This window comes from Ciconia boyciana, chromosome 17 (assembly GCF_034638445.1).
Source record: "Ciconia boyciana chromosome 17, ASM3463844v1, whole genome shotgun sequence".
Taxonomy (NCBI): Eukaryota; Metazoa; Chordata; class Aves; order Ciconiiformes; family Ciconiidae; genus Ciconia; species Ciconia boyciana.
The window spans coordinates 3289365-3306588 of NC_132950.1; the positions used below are offsets into that span (position 1 = coordinate 3289365).

Sequence of the window (17224 nt, forward strand, 5' to 3'; positions counted from 1 at the left end):
AATTTTGGTAATTACACAACAGATTTGATACAGAATTTCAGATAATGGAGCCAAAATGGGAGTATGTGGTGTCCCCTCAGGCCGTAGATACAGTGCCTGCCTACACCAGTATCAGTCCTGCAGGTGCAGAGGTGTCTCAGTTGACAAAAGAGGTTTCCTGTCACATCACTGTGACCCAAAATGCCTAAGTTTAAATGCAGAGTGCAAGACAGAGCAGCCCGCGTGTGAAGTCAAGCTCAAGAATATTTCCATTACCACTTTATTAAAAACATCAGCTTGGATTTTTGCCAAATTTACACAGTAGAAATATCCCACACAAAAAATGATACAACTCTGCCCGATGTTTGGAGTATTTCACAGGAGTCCGTTTCCCACGCTTCGGGATGAGATTTGATAAGTGCCTGCTAGAGGTACATACAGCTGTCGCATCCCATCTCCAGCAGCCTACTGTCTACTAAATGCGCTCACCACAACTTCTCTGCTAAGAAAGTACCAAGAAACAAGGCCCTGCTTCTTGCCCATTAAGACTCCTTCCCCTGCTAGCACACCCCTGCCTCCAGGCCACCTGTACTGGACTCCAACAGCCAGCACAACTTTTCTTCCACATAAAAAACAGTTATCAAAAAACCCTTTTCCTTGAGAAATAGTTTGGCTCAACCCAACGCTCACACCCCAGAGCTGGTGACAGGGAAAGCATCCATAAGTGAATGTCCTGTGCTACAGATTTCACCTCGTGCCAGATTTCCCCGAGGGAGATGCTCTTCATCCTTACACAGAGAGGGACTCACCAGCTGTGGGCTGGGCCTCAGACTCTTTGGGAGCTCACCATGAACCAGCCAGAGCACTCCTTGCATTTCCACTCTCCTTGGGGAATGTACATCTTTCCTGCAGCCAGGCCGGAGCATTTCAGTGATGCAGAGATGACAATACACGCAGGCACTGCTATGGCTGTCTCTGCTCACAGTCACTTCTTGCTTGGCTTCACAGAATGAGGCTTCCTTTCCAAGAAGCTCGTCACCAAGTCCCCTCGTCTTCTTAGCACAGTGCTGAGGCCCAGCAATATCACTAGGTGAAAGACTTAACCATGCTCACCATATGATCAACTCCACATGCAACGTCCACCACCTCACCGGGTACAGTCACCTGGATCAGACACACAAGAGTGGATTATTTCTCAAGCTGGTACTTTGCACCTGATATTTCCTATTTCTCATCCTCCTTCTGCTTAAGATGCCAGTTGGTTTCACAGGGACTTGTATCTATAAAAGTGCCATGTTAAAAACCCAGAGAAAGCAAGGTTCAGCACCAGACATGTTTGCGCATTGAGCTGTGAAATATTCCCTTTCTCCCTTCACAGAAGCACATAAACCTTCGGAAGGACAGAAAGAGAGGTCTCACTAGCAGACAGTGAGGAGACTGTAGCCTCAGCCCATCTGTTTATCAGCAGAAACAGCATGACCGAAGAGAGACTAATCCAGACAGCAGGAAGAGGATCTGCCCAAGCACCACAAGGATTTGCCTCTTCTCTCATCAACAAGGACTGGAACGAGGCGAAAGCTCAACTCGGCCTATGGCAGTTTTTGCTTTGATGCTAAGCAGACCCAGCTCACTCACTAGTGTAGTTACAGCTCTTTCACTTGAATTTGACTTTCAAATTCAAGGAAAGCAGAGGCTACAAGTGGAAGTTTTTCCTTAGAGCTAAGGGGGAGGAGAAATGGCCAGTTCTAGGGCAGGTGGTCACAGACAAGTACCCTGGTAACTGCCCTTGTTTTGGTACATTGCCGTAGTAATGTCAGACAGGAGTTGGCTGGTTGAGGGAGCATAACCCTCTGTGTCCACACCTAGGGAAACCTGGACGTGCCATGCCTGGTGAATTCAGAGACTCCACTCAGCCACAGCAGTGTGATCTTAGGTAAATGCTTCAGAGTTGGTCTTTTTTTGTTCGTTTTTAAAAGGAGGAGAAAGCATGCCAGAGAAACACATCCACTGCAAGTTCAGACACATGGAAAAGGACTCCAGGGTGGTCCAACTGATTGACTCCCTCCTCTCCTACTTGGCCTTCATGGAGACTGGGAACATCTGTTAGGCTGAGTGCTGAACTCCAGAGCCAAAGACTCTTCTACACCCACAGAGTCTGGCTCTCAGAGCCATCCAAGAGAAGGGAGTGGAACTGGAAGCATTGCGAAACAGCTATGAAAACAATTCAGTGGCTAAGGATCTCCTACTGTAACTACACAGGCAGCCCAGTCACCCACCACCATAGCTGCTTGACTTGGAAGAGGAGCAGGGGAAGGCAGCCCACTGCTATGTGGACCTGCTGCCACTATAGTCTGACCACTGTGACCAAAACATTCACCTGATTTAGATATGTAACGCAAGTCTTTTGGGTCACAGATGACCAATAGTGGTGGTTTTCTTTGCAGCATGTACAAAAGTGAAGTGCAGGTTAGAAGGGGAGGGAAGAGGCAGTAAGGGTAGCAGGTAGAAGACTGTGGACAGGACTAAGGTAAGAACTGTTCAGAAGCGATGGCACAGCACCAGGGATCTCAAATCTATACTGAAACAGCAGAAGCAGAAAACTCAAAAAATTTACTGAATACCTCCATCCCTAAGCAGGCTAGGCAAGGACCTCTGGAAAACAAAGCAGTTCTACAGTCATCTTAGGCTTCCACTTCTTACAAAATTACTCAACAAAACTATGCAGCATATGATGTTTCTTGCCCTCGGGGTGACAAAAGACTAGATAAAGAATATGCTCTTGGCCTTAATACTACCGTCCTTACCCTCCATGGGAAATACTGGTCTTCCATTCTTCCAGTTCCCAGGCACCCTCTTAGATTCTTGCCCCATACAAACAGTTCTCCTCTGTCTATACAGGAAAAAAAGAAAAAAAGAATAAAAAAATAGGGCATAGTCATTAAAAAGGAAGAATTCTATTTGTGATGCTGGCAAGTGTGGCTACAGTGCTTCTGGGAGTATAAAGGGTTATACATGCAGCATGAAAGCCATCGAGTTTAGTTCCAAGTACAATAAATGTACTTGTGCTGGGGGAAAAAGATGCCTAATGAGCAGGACAAGCAGCAAGTTCTGGGCACAAGTCTTTGCTTCCCCCTCTTACAGCTCTTGCTTTGGAATTTTATTTGAAGAAAGAGTGCAGCAGAAGAGATTCCAGGGAATCATTTGTGGTGAAGTGAATCATTTGTGCTGGAAGTTAGACAATTACAGCTGACCCACATCAGCTATCAGCAACAGCAAACAGGGTAAGCAAGGCAGTAAAATCTGTCCCAAGCCATCACCTGGGGACTGGTTATTCAGCTGCCTGACAGAAGTTACTTTCTAATGACAACTGGGGAAAAAGAAAAAAACTTGCATTCAACAGAGCTGGACAGTTTTAAGCCCCTCAGCAAAATATGTAGATCTCAGAAGTGTTCAGATAGCCCCACAGCAGAGACAACCAAAACATGATCTATAACATAAGCACAATTTAATCGGAACACAGTTTCTAACGCTTCCTGAATACCAGGGGGAGACCAGTTACAAGCACTCTGTAACCTGACTGACAGTGTCATGCATCCCACTTCCCCAGGAAGAACCAAGCACTTTGGCACCTGGCACTTTTCATTAGTAAACTACTACTTTCGCTACCAAATACGTGGGTTTTCTGTGCTGCTGCCCTCTGCTGCCCATTTTAAAATTACTTTCAAATTCAAAACTTCCTTTAAAGGCTGGTATCAAGCACAGGGTATACATACCAGAGTATGTACCCTTTGCATGTTAAACGTGTAGGTCTTCCCACCTCAGACTGCTAACTCCAAAGAGCCAAGAAACCCTGACATCTAGCTCCAATTTAGACTCAGTTTTAGTTTGTCCATTTATCACATAAATTCCTGCTGCTTCTAAAGTGCAACTGACTGACTGACTCTGTACAAGGAAATTTAAAAAACTTCCCAGGTTTCCTGTTTGAGGGAAGTTTTTTGTTTGCTTTAGAGGAACAACACTTTCTTAATTAAAGCATAAGTTAGTGCAGTACCTATGTTAGAAACCATGCTGACACCTGTAAATGTGCTGCCCGCCCCTTCTGTTCCATTCCAGTGTGCTTGAAGTTTAGAGAAAGATGGGTGCTTTCTTTGTTTTTCTTTTAACTGCCAGTGTGACTTCTCCGTGACAGTAGGACTAGAAACTTACTTGTAAGTGCCGCAAACTGGCTAAGTCCACAGCGAACGTGAGCAACACGGATGTCCGGATTGAAGTCTGACCGGCCAAAAAGGCTGGGTGGGATCATCTCTGGCACTGCTGTCTCTATTAGGTTTGGTCCTTTCCCAAGAATTCCATATCCCCAGACAAAAACATTTCCTTCTTCTGTATTGCAATAAGAACACATTCTGTAAGAAAGTCTGTGCTTGTGAAATTCATACCATGACCAAGAGTTAATCAGATCCAAAGGGCTATTTTCCTTTCTCCCAGAGCAGTCTAGCACCTTTTGATTATTTAAAAGTAGCAAACAATGCATTCCCATTCAAATGCCTTGATTTTTTCCTAAGCTGTGCAAGCAGATCAATCTTCACAGGCAAAACTTTCATGGGGAAAAAATGCCACCACAGTGTGGGCTGGATAAAATACTTCAGCTTACTGACCAATGGGATAGAGGCTGTTGTTTTATTATCACCGCTTTTTCCTTTGAGGCATGGCCAAACCAGTGGTAGGCTAGTCGCTCTGTCTGGCATCCTGCCTTAAGCTGGGCGCCTGGGAAAGGCAGCAGTTGGACAGCATAAGACAGAGTTAAGTTGCTATGTCTGCTAGCTCTGCTCCCTTCATGCTAGAAGCTCAAATGTTTTGTCATCACAGCAACTGCATCATAAATATGAACGTCCTCATTGAGATGATCCTTCATAAAAGTAGTGCAATCCTTTCCCTTACTCCTTTATTCCGTGACTTTCAAGCTGTGGTCCCCTGGCCACTGGCAATCCAAAGCAGCATTCACTAAGAAGCCTGCTGCAGAGTTTCACTGTTCTCAAAACTCTCTAATTGCCAGCCTAGTTTATCAAGATTTATTTACATGTCCGATTTATATTGAGTCTGAAGGGCTCTTCTTTCTCTCAGGTGTTGCCTTACTTTTCCTCCCTATATCCATCTTCATTATAGGCCACACATGGCCCATGTGATCAACAAACAAGGGATCAGAATAGCAAGCAGCAACCATGCTCTTGTTATAGTTTGCCTAAGTGCTCACAACAGCACATACCAGAAGCGACGCTCTGCAGCTAGTGAAAATAACTCCTCTAGTACATTCTTAAATCACAACTCTCCTAGTACATTCTTAAATTACACGTTTCTCAGTCTCCCAGCTTTCCTCGTAGCAGACAGTACTTCCCAGTTTCCAGTGAACAAGATGCTTGCTCCATGATGTTACAGCCCACCTACTGCATGGCCTTGTACTAAAGAGGATGATTGTAAACGTGAACTCACCCGTTAGCACAATATTGCCAGTCCCTCCACATGCAGCCTCCTTTATCTTCCCAATCTTGAATGGCAAATGTCTGGGAACATTCACCTGTATGAGGTTGCAAGAGAGTCGTTAGAGACAAGGTAATAAACTGCAAACTAGACACACATTTTTAACTTGTTCTCTGGTTCTGGTTAGAGCTTACATACACTGAATTCCTGATACAGAGCACCTTTATGGCCTGAACAACAGAACGAATGCAAGTCCCAAGATCAAAAAAACTACATGAAATTCATTAAGGCTGAGAGTGCGGATGAAGTGGAAAAAGTTACCCATTGGAAAGCTTATATGCATGGCAACAAAGCTGGGAATGCTTAACATCTGCTTATATCCCTGGCTCTGTAAGTCAGACATAATGGGAAAGTCAATAGGTGAGCACGTTTGCAAGTTTTCACAATGGACGAGATCACTAAAATTTGGTCTGCAGTGGCATTTTTGAACATACTAGGGAAAAATCAATTGAAGAAAATCACTCTTATTTGGTACAGTTCAATACAACAGAAACCTACATGGCTTGATACATGTAACCCGTGACCTCAGATTTCACAGATAATATCCAGCTCTGCTATTACACAATTTGGACTTTATCTATAGCGTACCTAAAACTCCCGCTTTGGGAAACATGCCATTCATCCATTTCAGACCCCTCTGACCTCCATCAAGCACCCAGCCAGGAAACTACTGCACTACTTAACCTGGTCATTGTCTTTAGGCCTTACGGGTCTCAGTAAGTAGACCTACATTAACGACACATCAGGAGAGATATGGGAAAGAAAGGTAGATATTTTACTAAAGCCATACTAATGCAATTGTCTGCTCTTAGCCTTCTGCCAAAAATAGCTTGAGTATCAATTAATTCCCTAACTCCATTTCCTACACTAACTGTAAGAGGAGACCATCTGTCTAATTACCTCAGTACTACAATGCTTAGTGTCAAATCAGCACTATATTTTTGCCCCACATAAGTGTGCTCCAAAAAACTTATCTGTGAGACACTGGGGTTTGTTTAGGACTCAGCTATAAACCTGCTAAGGTTGTTCATGAAAAATTCACCAACATACGGGTTGACTGGAAGGGACTTCCAAGAGTCATCTGGACCAGCACCATGCTCAAAGCAGGACCACTCAAAATTCTAGATTAGCCAGCCAAAAGACTAATTCCTGTCCTGAAACCAGCCCAAGCACTCCAGCTGGATCTCAATTTAATGCAAAGTCCATGGGATGGGGAAAGGAGAGCCCAGGGTGCACTCTTTCTTTACAACAGACTAACAAACTGGAGTGAAGTCACACAAGCCTTTGCCTATCAACAGGTGGGAAACATACTGCCCTAAAGCTATACAACCGTTTCAGACAGATTGGTTTTGTAAGCATAGGTAAAGCCAGCCTGCTAGTGGGGTTAGTTTATATTGATTTATACTGCTGTCAAAAGAACCCAGAGCATGGAGAAGTGTGTAATTTTTAACTCTGTGTGCAGCAGCTGAACCAAAACATGTAAAAACACGCCCCCAGGTCAACTGACCTGTGTGGTTTCTGTGACAGATGCCAACTGCAAGTATTCTGAATTTCCCCAACCAAAGACGTCTCCTTCATCTGAAACAGCCAGACAACAGTCCCCATAGGAAGAGACCTGGACAATGTTTACTCCAGCAATGTCACCACATAGCTTAGTAGGAACACTGGTGATGTTGTAGTGTCCAAGACCTGAAAGGAAAAAAGTAGAGATGATGAAGAATTTTTTCCAGACATACTTTTAACGCCTACATAGGACCATTTTGTCATAAGACAATCACCCTCCCTCCAAAAGAAATCTTTCTGTCTATATCTCTTAACTACGAGCTTCAATGGGCAAGCAGCCACAAACACCAGTTCTACTAGCCAAAGCTACCTCTCTAGAGTACAGAACAACTTTATATAGTCACACCTGCAAAAGAGTCTAGGCCCTCATGTCTCTTGTCTGCATGGACCAAAGTGTCTGAGAGAGCAGTAACCAAGCTAGGCAGATATCCCAACAGAGGTGAAGTTTCACAAACCAGCTGTGTGCTGTCTTCTGCAAGGAGAGCCAGGAGTGACAGCACGCTGCAATCAGTTTAGACAACAGCAGATGAAGTGGCAAAAGAGGCTGGGAAGCAAACACATTACATGACAAATCGCTGCCTGGACAAGAGGCCAGAATGTAGATGACAAACAAGACTGGCTACTGTACATCCACACAAGAGAACCATGGGCAGAACCCAGCTTCAGGAGCAGCAGGACTAAACAGTAGGAAGGACTGGAAGTCCTCTGACAGCAGTAGCCATCAGGACAAGGACCTGGCCAAAGATCCCATGCTAAGACAGCAGTAGCTGCCAAAGGTCTCTGTCAGTTCAAAAGGAGCAAGAAGCAAAACAGACCCTGAAGTGAGAATCAGAAAGCAAAGCCTGCACCGAACCAGGGAGCTAACCTTCCCATGCCACTTCCACACCCCCTCACAAGCTTCAAACAGCAGACACATTCTCCTCAAGTTGCATGCTTGGATTGCCAGCGTGGCATCCTAAAGCTCCTCTAAAAATGAACCGGTTTGTCTCAGTTTGGTTGCACAAGAGTATTGAGAACATCTGCCCACAGCTGGAAAGATACCAGCCCCTTTCTGTCCACACATGCAAGACAAATATACATCACAAACTCTGAATCAGGACAGCTTGCTATATTCATCAATTCACTGAAACGCAAGCTGAGCTGAGCTCCTACCTGTTTGGCCATCAGCTCCCCATCCACATGCGTAGACCGTACCCTTCTTGGTTCTAAACAGACTGTGGTCCTGCCCACACACGACCTGCACACAAACAAAAAGTCAGAGCTGGTTAGGAAAGGTCAAGTGTTCAAAATTGATTTAATGAAGCATTACTGGCAGACAAATTGAGCAATCAACCTCTACAATGCCCATCAGCTCAGATTTTGACCTTTCTCTCCAGATCAAATGGCTCTACAGACAGGGAAGGCTAAGAACAGCATGATACAGCACAGAAAACAGCAGAATTTTCTTTGTGGAAAGCAATGCTGCGGTTGATTTGTTCTGAGATCCAAAACAAGGCCTAGTTAACAGAAAGCTCGATTCAGCAGTGCAACACAATAAAACAGCAAAGAGTAAATAAGAGATCTCCCTTCCCAGAGTGGCTCTCAATGCCAGCTACAAACTGCTATTGATTCCTTGCCATGTAAGCGCTCTAGGAACACATCTGTTCTCAAATTGACATTTATGTGGAACTAGCAATCATGTCTGCCACAGGCTTGGCATGAATTAAAGCCAAGATCTTCAAAAGCAGACATTAAAAATTAGCCACAGATTAAAGGGATTTAATCCACAAGTTAAGAGATTGACTGCCAAGAATATTAAGCACATAACTGCTGTCATCAAACTACAAACAGGTACCAATTATTCAACCCCCTTGGAAAAAAAAAAAAAATCATGAAAAATCCAAACAGAAGTTTACAAGCCTAATTCAAAACATCATTAGGCTGTACCATGGCGCACACTCATCACGCAGACCTAAATATATGACCCTTGTTTTCTAGGATGCTGCATGGAACAGGAATAACGTTTGCCCACAGAGTGCCACTATGGTGGCATAGACATACTAACAAACTGCTCCTGCGCCTGCAAATACTGCACCCATGTGCAGACCCAGTGGCATCTATGCTGCTCTGCAGTCCCCTGCTCTCCTAGAAACCCGCCTTAGGGAAATGCTGGCTTGTCTAAGTGGATGGTCTCACAGCTCACTTTTGAAATGCGGAAAACAAAATTCAAAATAAAACAGTTCAATTGATATAAAAGTGCCAAAGGGGAACAAGAGCAAGAAATCAGGACAGGAAGAGATGAGGCATCAAAACAACTTCCCTGTTGTGCAGGTGTTACCTAGAAGTCGAGCAAGCAAACTGCATTAGCATTCCCAAATTCTTGAGTAAGTTCAGACCCTGTGTTGCCAGTCACAACTGCTCTGCACAGGCATGGAGCAAAATGCCACCTTGTGCTTTTTATAAGCAACCGTATAGTAGATCATCCCATCATTTCAGAGAGCTTCAACTGAATGATTTGCACCCTGATTTTTTTATTTTTCATTACAGAATCACAGACTGGTTGAGGTTAGAAGGAACCTCTGAGTCACCTGGTCCAACCCCCCTGCTCAAGCAGGGCCACCTACAGCCAGTTGTCCAGGACGATGTCCAGATGGCTTTTGAATATCTCCAACGAGGGATACTCCACAACCTCTCCAGGCAACCTGTGTCAGTGCTCAGCCACAGTAAAAAAGTGTTTCCCGACGTTTAGAGGGAACCTCCTGTGCCTCAGTTTGGGCCCACTGCCTCTTGTCCTGTCACTGGGAGTGACTGAAAAGAGCCTGGCTCTGTCCTCTTTGCACCCTCCCTTCAGGTGTTTATATACATTGCTGAGACACACTCCCCCAAGCCTTCTCTTTTCCAGGCTAAACACTCCCAGCTCTCTCAGCATTTCCTCACAGGAGAGATGCTCCAGTCCCTTCATCGCCCTAATGGCCCTTCGTTGGACTCTCTCCAGTATGTCCATGTCTCTCTTGTACTGGGGAGCTCAGAAATGGACATAATACTCAGAGTGTGGCCTCACCAGTGCTGAGTAGAAGGGAAGGACCACCTCCCTTGAGCTGCATTCCTCCTAATGCAGCCCAGGATACCATTTGCTTTCACTACAGCAAGGCACGCTGCTGGCTCATGGTCAACCTGGTGTCTGCCAGGACCCCCAGGGCCTTTTCTGCAGAGCTGCTTCCCAGTCTGTCGGACCCCAGCATATAGTGGTGTCCGGGGCTGTTCCTTCCCAGGTGCAGGACTTCGCCCTTCCCCTTGCTGCACTTCATGAGGTCCATGTCAGCCCACTTCTCCAGCCCCTGGATGGCAGCACCACCCTCTGGTGTATCAGCCACTCCTCCCAGTTTTATGTCTTCTGCAAACTTGCTGAGGGTACACTCTGTCCCATCATCCAGACCATTAGTGAAGATGTTAAACAGGATCGGACCCAGTACTGACCCCTGGGGTACACCACTAGTTACTGGCATTCAACTAGTCTTTGTGCCACTGATTATGACCCTCTGGGCTCAGCTATTCAGCCAGTTTTCAATCCACCTTCAGAATTCGATTCATAAGGTCCTCTTACCTGGACAACTCTGCTGTCAAACTCCTTCAGCTGATGAATCAGATGGCTTTCACTGGACACCATCAAAGAGCCACCAAGAAGAGAAAAGGCAACAGAGAGGATTTCAGAGGATTGCAACTGAAAAACGTGAAGGTAGACCTGCCTTTACTGAAAGCCACTTTGCTATTACAAGAAGAGAGATCTTTTCATGTGTTCTCTTATAAATTCAAAGAGCATAGTTCCACTGTAAAATTACTGCACAAAGAAGGAAAGTAGTTTTGCATTCTCTTATTTAAGAAGTTAAGCACAGTCACTTTTTAGATATAACCTCTCATGGGAATTGGAGGTGGGAGAAACACTCAAACATGTTCCCTAGTCTGGAATGAGCACAGACACTAGACAATACTGCAGCACCTCTATAAACACTGCACTTAACCAGAGATTAACCAGATATAAATCCCAGAGCACAAACAGTGTAGTGTTAACACCCATTTCATTCTTTCACAAAAACAGGAATTTTGAACAATCCAATTACAAACTTCCAGTATCAAGGCAAAAAAAAGCTAGCTAAATTACAGCTATTTTCTTAAACTCTACAGGCCAAATCTTGTGGATCAGAGAGAGCGCAATCAGCAAGATCTCTTCTAGGCCCTTGCCAGGGAGTCAGTAACTTTCAACATATTCCCACTATCCACTTATGTCATATACAGTGTTTTGAGAATATGCTTTGGTGTGGCCCACAAAACCCCTGTAGAGGAAAAGCACTACAGATTCAAAGGCAGTTACAGCAAAGAGATTCAAAAAAAGGATGCCTCTTTCATCATTAAATGGCATTTCTAACATCCTCAGAAATAGCGCTTGCACTCCGAGAGGCTAAAGGGAGAAAGACCGACTACTAACTCCAATTACCTCAAGCAATTTATGAAGGTTGGGTTTTCTTGCTATGCCCTGTGAAAACTGTCACATGCCAACATCTTTCTGTCTTTTGTGAATGTGGTCAGAAGAGCGCTCCTGCCCAGCCTGGGTTTTAAGCCAGGCTGTTTATATGATGCCTGCAGCATAAAAGCCTGTTCTCAGACTCCTTAATCTTAAATGGGTTAAAATCTTAACCTTATACTACCAGATTTTTCCCACCTCCAGGCTTTTCTGTAGGCTTGTTCTCATGCAATTATGTTTTTAACATTAAGGAAGTTCAGGATCTTTGGATTCTCACCTGTAAGTTTCATCTTCAACAACCTTCCGGCCACACTGTCCATAAGAATTGTTCCCCATGGTGAAAACTGAAAAATAATGATAAAATGCACTGGTTTTATTACTGTCCAATCCCCTGGAAGCCTCTTTTCTGGTACACAAAATATTTTCATGTGGTCCTCAGTATGAAAGGTGGAACACAGTACTGTAAAAATTGGCATAAGCTTTCTTCACACCAAAGTCCACTTAAATTCAAGTGACCGAATCCCTTCTAGTCAACAATATCCTGGCGATATTGTTGCAGGCACAGTAGCGGTACCTGGAGCCCATTGGCTGTTTTTCAGTAATTGCCGAGTTCATCCTGCCGTTGCCAAGGAGACTCAGAAATAGATCAGCGCTCCCACAGGAGCGTTAAATCAACCAACCAACCAGCTCACCCACTGAGAAGCAGCACTGGATCGCTCAGCGCAGCACTGAAGCCACGGCACCAGAGAATTCCCAGTGACATGGAGAGCCAATTCACAAACAGGATCTTCTGTATAAAGGCCTATTAATTAATCGCTTTTATAAAGGTAGCACTCTGAGGCTTCAAGGGGAAGATAACACAGGAGTATTGGCATAGCCATCCAAAACCGAATTCAAAACCATATCTGACTGAACAAGACAAACAGGCTACATTTAAACGGGGCCTGGGGCTAGATAAACAAACCATATTTTGCAACGCTTGTAGTGAAAAGCTTCCAACACTTTTAACAGCTTGAGCCAAGCAGAGCTCAACACACGATTATCAGCTGAGGGCTCTCCCTCCTGGCAGCAATCCCACAAAGGAAACAGCTACCTGCATCCCATTTACAGTGCAGACAGCCCATCTGGGGTCTAGTTCTAAAGGACAGAAGACAATATTTTCCAGAGCTTTCAATGAAAGCATAGTCAGGCATCCATTGTCACCAGCACAAGCGATACTATACCTCCCTCGCTATCTGTCAGGATGAGGGAATGGGCTCTCCCACAGGACACCTGCAAGACTCGAGTTTGCTGTGGCTTCTCCAACGGCAATGGAATTGGAGATGGTTCCAAGACATATTCATAGCCCTTAGCTTAAGGAAGAGAGAGAAATTTAAAGTCAGTAGCTTCCACAAAGCAAATTCATCATATATTTGCCGATCCTGTTGTACATACACACTCACATTTCTATTTTGTTACAAAAGCAGATATATTTTAGAAAGCCAAGATACTAACCAAAGTAAAAGGCTGACTGGGATTCATTGGGGGGGAGTTAAGAAGCCATAAGAATGGCAGAAGCCCATAATCACTGCCTAATCAAAAATCCACCATACCTAAAAGCTGAATGTTATTAAGGCTTCAGGTAGCCAGAACTGAGAAAGAGAGGCTTTCAGCCATATGTTCAACCGCTTTGGTGAATAAGGCTGGATTACTAGAGAGCTTAACGCCAAGGACAAACTAAGTACTCTGTGCAACTGGGGATATTGCAAACAAGGTACAATAGCAGCAATCACAAAAAGACAGCACAAAAGGTGAACAAAAAAAAAAAATCTTAGGGCTTCATATTCAAAGAACAGTAGATTAAAGGCCTTTTCAGAAAAAAAGAATGCAAGAAACACTAGCTAGCATGGCTCCATAGGGGATAAGAGATCTAAGGTCTACGAAATAAAATGACAGGCTTTACTAGAAAAAGAAGATTTTGTAACTTGAAGAATATGTTATCAGTTATGGTCAACTGGGAAGGAAAAAAAAAAGGAACAGCAAAACATAAATCAGTACTAGGGAAAAGGTTAAGGGGAGATAAAAAGCTTCAATATCAAAGAAAGCCACTGTAACAAGTGAAATCAAATCCCAAAGGACCCAAAGCAGCATTCTGCTCACACGTAGCAGTGCTTTAACTAGTTCTCACTGCCTTCAATTAAAAAAAAAACCCCACATCAAAAAAAACAAACAGAAAATCTACACACACCCTTTTATAGTAAGACACCACTTGATGCGAGGACAGGCATCACAACTGGGTGTTTGCGAATGGTGGGAGCCTGCCTTGCAATATAGCAGGAACCGACAGACAGTGAGGTTGTATCTGTCTAAGAGAGACATGGAAGTCACAAAGCAAAAAACCTTTTCCTCTCTCTCTCCCTGTTCCTTCCAGCAGAGTCGCAAGCTACTGGGATCTGTGGTAATGAACTCAATACCATCACTGATAGCTGAGGGATTTGAGAGAAAAGAGGCAACGAGGTGGCTAAGGCAGGGGAGGGCAAGAGTAAAATATCAGTAGTTTAGCTTAGAAACAGCTCAAGTTAGAGCATGAAATATAACCATCCAGAACTCAGAAGGTTGCAAATTCCCCTGGAAACAAACCATTCACAGGGGGACAGTGTTAGAACTAGCAGGGTACCAAAGTAAGTTTGTAAAACTGAGTCACAAGCAGCATATCGAACAGGAAGCTTGTCTGTGGGAAGTTAAACATGGAGCAGCAGCAAACCCACTGATCTGCACACCGCTTTCAACAGATCCTATCGAACACTGAATGCTCCCTTACTTAGAAGGGCTTGAACTGCATAACCTGATGGATTCTCTGGCAAAAATAATCTGTAGGTCAGATGAAAAACAAGAAAGTGACAGACGCTCCTGAGACATCAACGGTTACAGAACTAAGAGTAAGAGCTGAAAGCTTTAAAAGCAGAAGTGAGTGGAGGTTTCTGCAGTCCCTTCATTTTGCAGCTGCTGTTTAAGCACACACACTTGCTGTGTGCACACACTCTTGGAAATCTATAGAGTACGCTAGCAGCAATGCACAACAGCAGCACCACTGTAAACTTCAGCATCCTGCACAGTAGCAGCAATTTTATTTTGCTTCTCCACAAAGTTTAATCTTTTGCCCATATCAGATGCACCATACCTTAATGGATTATGCTCTTACACACTATAAAGAGGAAAAACTGCTCTTAACATGGAAGAATATTTTCAGAGACAGCCATTCTATAAGGGAAGTAAGTTTGTGTTTTCGTAACTGTCTTGGGTGGAAGGTGGCGATGTTCTGCACAGAAATCATCTTAAATGCGTTTGAGAGCCTGGTATAAGACAGAATGACTGAACAACATGTTTTTCCTTCAAAATGCAATTTGGCATTAAAATAAAAAAAACCCTACAGCTTCACACAAAATTCCACTGACTCTGTAAAAAGATCTCTGTGGGAAAGGAAATTAGTTTACATATGCAAAGGCAACAGAAGTGAGCAAATCATCTTGCCAAAATCATTTTAACTAGTCCACTACATTGCCTACTATCAAACTATAGAGATTCAAAGCAACACCTTAACCAGCACACACATGCTTCTGCAGAATAGTTACTTCGATTTTAGTTACATCCAGGCAGGAACATAAGTGCACCACACAGAACAAATGCATACCTTCATCAGTGACAAAGCAAACAAAAACATAGCTAAGTTCCAAATAAAGGCCTCTTTTTTGCAAAAAAAAAAAAAAAAAAAAAAAAGAAAGCGTAGCCCTGCAATCTGCATCAAAGCCTCCTGGACATTTTTTACGCCTTTTAACCCGCAGTTCCCCACATCACGGGTATCCCGTAGTGCCGCCCTGTAAGCCCTTACACCACCTCAATCCTTACTTCGATCTCTTATGCTTCTCTGAAATCCAAGCTGGGAATCCTTGTTCAGCCCCATGCCCCACACTTTGGTGATGTCCGTGGTATTAGAGGACAGCAGCGTGAATCCATAACCGCAGGCAGCAGAGGATATCTTTGGAGACAAGCAAACCCCACACCACTCAGTTATAAACTATGGCTTAGAAAAACAAGTTTCACCCCATGCTACTCGTTCACCAGCATTCCTCCTTCATTAGGCCATATCCAAATACAGCCCAAATTCATGGTGCACACGGTCTTCGCAAAAACGATCAGAAACACTCTTCAGTGATAAGCACAATGGTGTAAACTCAAGTCCAACATTACCGCCCTAGAGTTTTGGGTTTGTGTGTGTACATCTTTATTTTTGCATTATTTTGGACCGATTCAAATACAACAAGAAGACCTATTTGCTGACCTGCAGCAGCAGTAGGTTAAAGAGAAAAAAAACCCTACAAAGAGATATTAAGAGAATAACATTCTCCCGCTTTACTTCTTTCACCAAAAAAAGCCCAGTGTAACAGCTCTGACCCTCTCTGAACCGGACAGCAGAGCATGATGTTTGAAACATGCAGACAAAAGAATAACACGATTTTCAACACAAGCTTCCAACTTCATCAAGGTGAAAGCAGCCATGAAAGCCACTGAATGCAAGGTCCTACTTCTCTGACAAACGTTGTTCACACTCTTGTTCTCTTACGGCTCTGGCAAAAGAATATTGACACATATTTTCCAAGTTGTATACTACTGTCGCTATACCAAAAATCATCCTGATGAATACCGCTGTATCGATACAAAAAAAAGAATCACGGCAAAGCCTTTAAAGCAGATTAGTGAACGCCTTCCAGAGCTGAGAGAAGAGGCCCGCCCCGACTAACCGGCACGGGCAGGGGAGGGGCGCCGGGCTCCGAGAAGCACGGCTGACGTCCCGCTGCGGGACAGGGCTGCCGCCACCCCCGGGCCCACCTTCTCCTCCGTCTCCAGCCGGTAGGGAGTGGGTTGGATCCGCCGCGGCTTCTTCCAGCCCACGTCCGGCTTCACGAAGCTGGGGACGCCCAGGGCGCCCGAGTAGCAGAAGCCCCACACGAAGACGCGGTCCTTCCGCTTGGCCGCCTTCCCCGCGTACTGGAAGACCGGGGCGGCCTCCTCGGCCTCCCTCAGCTGGCGGACGCTCCGCGGGCCCGCCGGCTTGGCCAGGCCCCTGCGGAGGGCGGGCGGCGGCCGCCGCGCTCCCTTCAGCGCTCCCCACATCCCCGCGCCCCTCAGGCCGCCGCCGCCGCCATCTTGCCGACCTCTCACCTGCGACCCCGCGTGGGCGGCGGGCCGCGCGCCGGCTCACTGCCCCTTGCGCGCATGCGCTCGGCCGCGGCGCCGCGGTCACGTGCGGCGCGAGACGCGAGCCGGCTGGGGCGCGCGACGGTCTTGTCTTAAAGGGGCTATGGCGCCCTTCGGAGATGGTGGGGCCCCACCCGGACCAAGGCCCAGAGCCAGAGCCAGAGCTCGATCTAACTCTAAACCTACACCCAGACCCAAACCAGACCCCAGCCTAGTCCCAGACCCAGAACTAGACCCAAACCCAAACCCAGGCCCAAACCTAGACCTAGACCCAGACCTCATCCCAAACCTGAACCCCAACCCGAGCCCACCTGGCGTGGCGGCGGCAGGCGCTGGCCGTGCTGTGATGGCCACCGGCCTCCCGACACGGCAACCCTGCGTGAGGCGGCAGGAGGCACCAGCGCCCGCAGCCTT

At 45.4% G+C, this 17224-nt stretch overlaps 1 protein-coding gene across 2 annotated transcripts; it reads right to left on the reverse strand.

Annotated features, from left to right (window-relative positions):
- Nucleotides 1-236: 236 nt before the first annotated feature.
- Nucleotides 237-16766, reverse strand: RCC1L (RCC1 like). 2 transcript variants are annotated; one of them, XM_072882291.1, is made up of 11 exons: nt 16442-16766; nt 15461-15590; nt 12799-12927; nt 11853-11919; nt 10661-10712; nt 8230-8314; nt 7022-7203; nt 5467-5551; nt 4186-4359; nt 2784-2869; nt 237-1143 (listed from the first exon to the last, which is right to left on the reverse strand). In XM_072882291.1, exons 1-11 carry the CDS (start codon nt 16724-16726, stop codon nt 1066-1068), a joined length of 1353 nt encoding a protein of 450 aa, XP_072738392.1. In that variant the 5' UTR covers nt 16727-16766; the 3' UTR covers nt 237-1065. The 2 variants fall into 2 exon arrangements, with proteins under 2 accessions (XP_072738392.1, XP_072738393.1); XM_072882292.1 differs by having other exon boundaries at nt 16354-16460.
- Nucleotides 16767-17224: the final 458 nt, after the last annotated feature.

Excerpts from the sequence above, each read along its gene's own strand:
- RCC1L (XM_072882291.1), bottom strand. The coding sequence starts at position 16,726 with ATGTGGGGAGCGCTGAAGGGAGCGCGGCGGCCGCCGCCCGCCCTCCGC. Across the intron at positions 15,591-16,441 it reads GGCTGGAGACGGAGGAGAAG|ATATCCTCTGCTGCCTGCGG; the intron begins GTGGGCCCGGGG and ends TTGTCTCCAAAG. Across the intron at positions 12,928-15,460 it reads GAGAAGCATAAGAGATCGAA|CTAAGGGCTATGAATATGTC; the intron begins GTAAGGATTGAG and ends CTCTTCCTTAAG.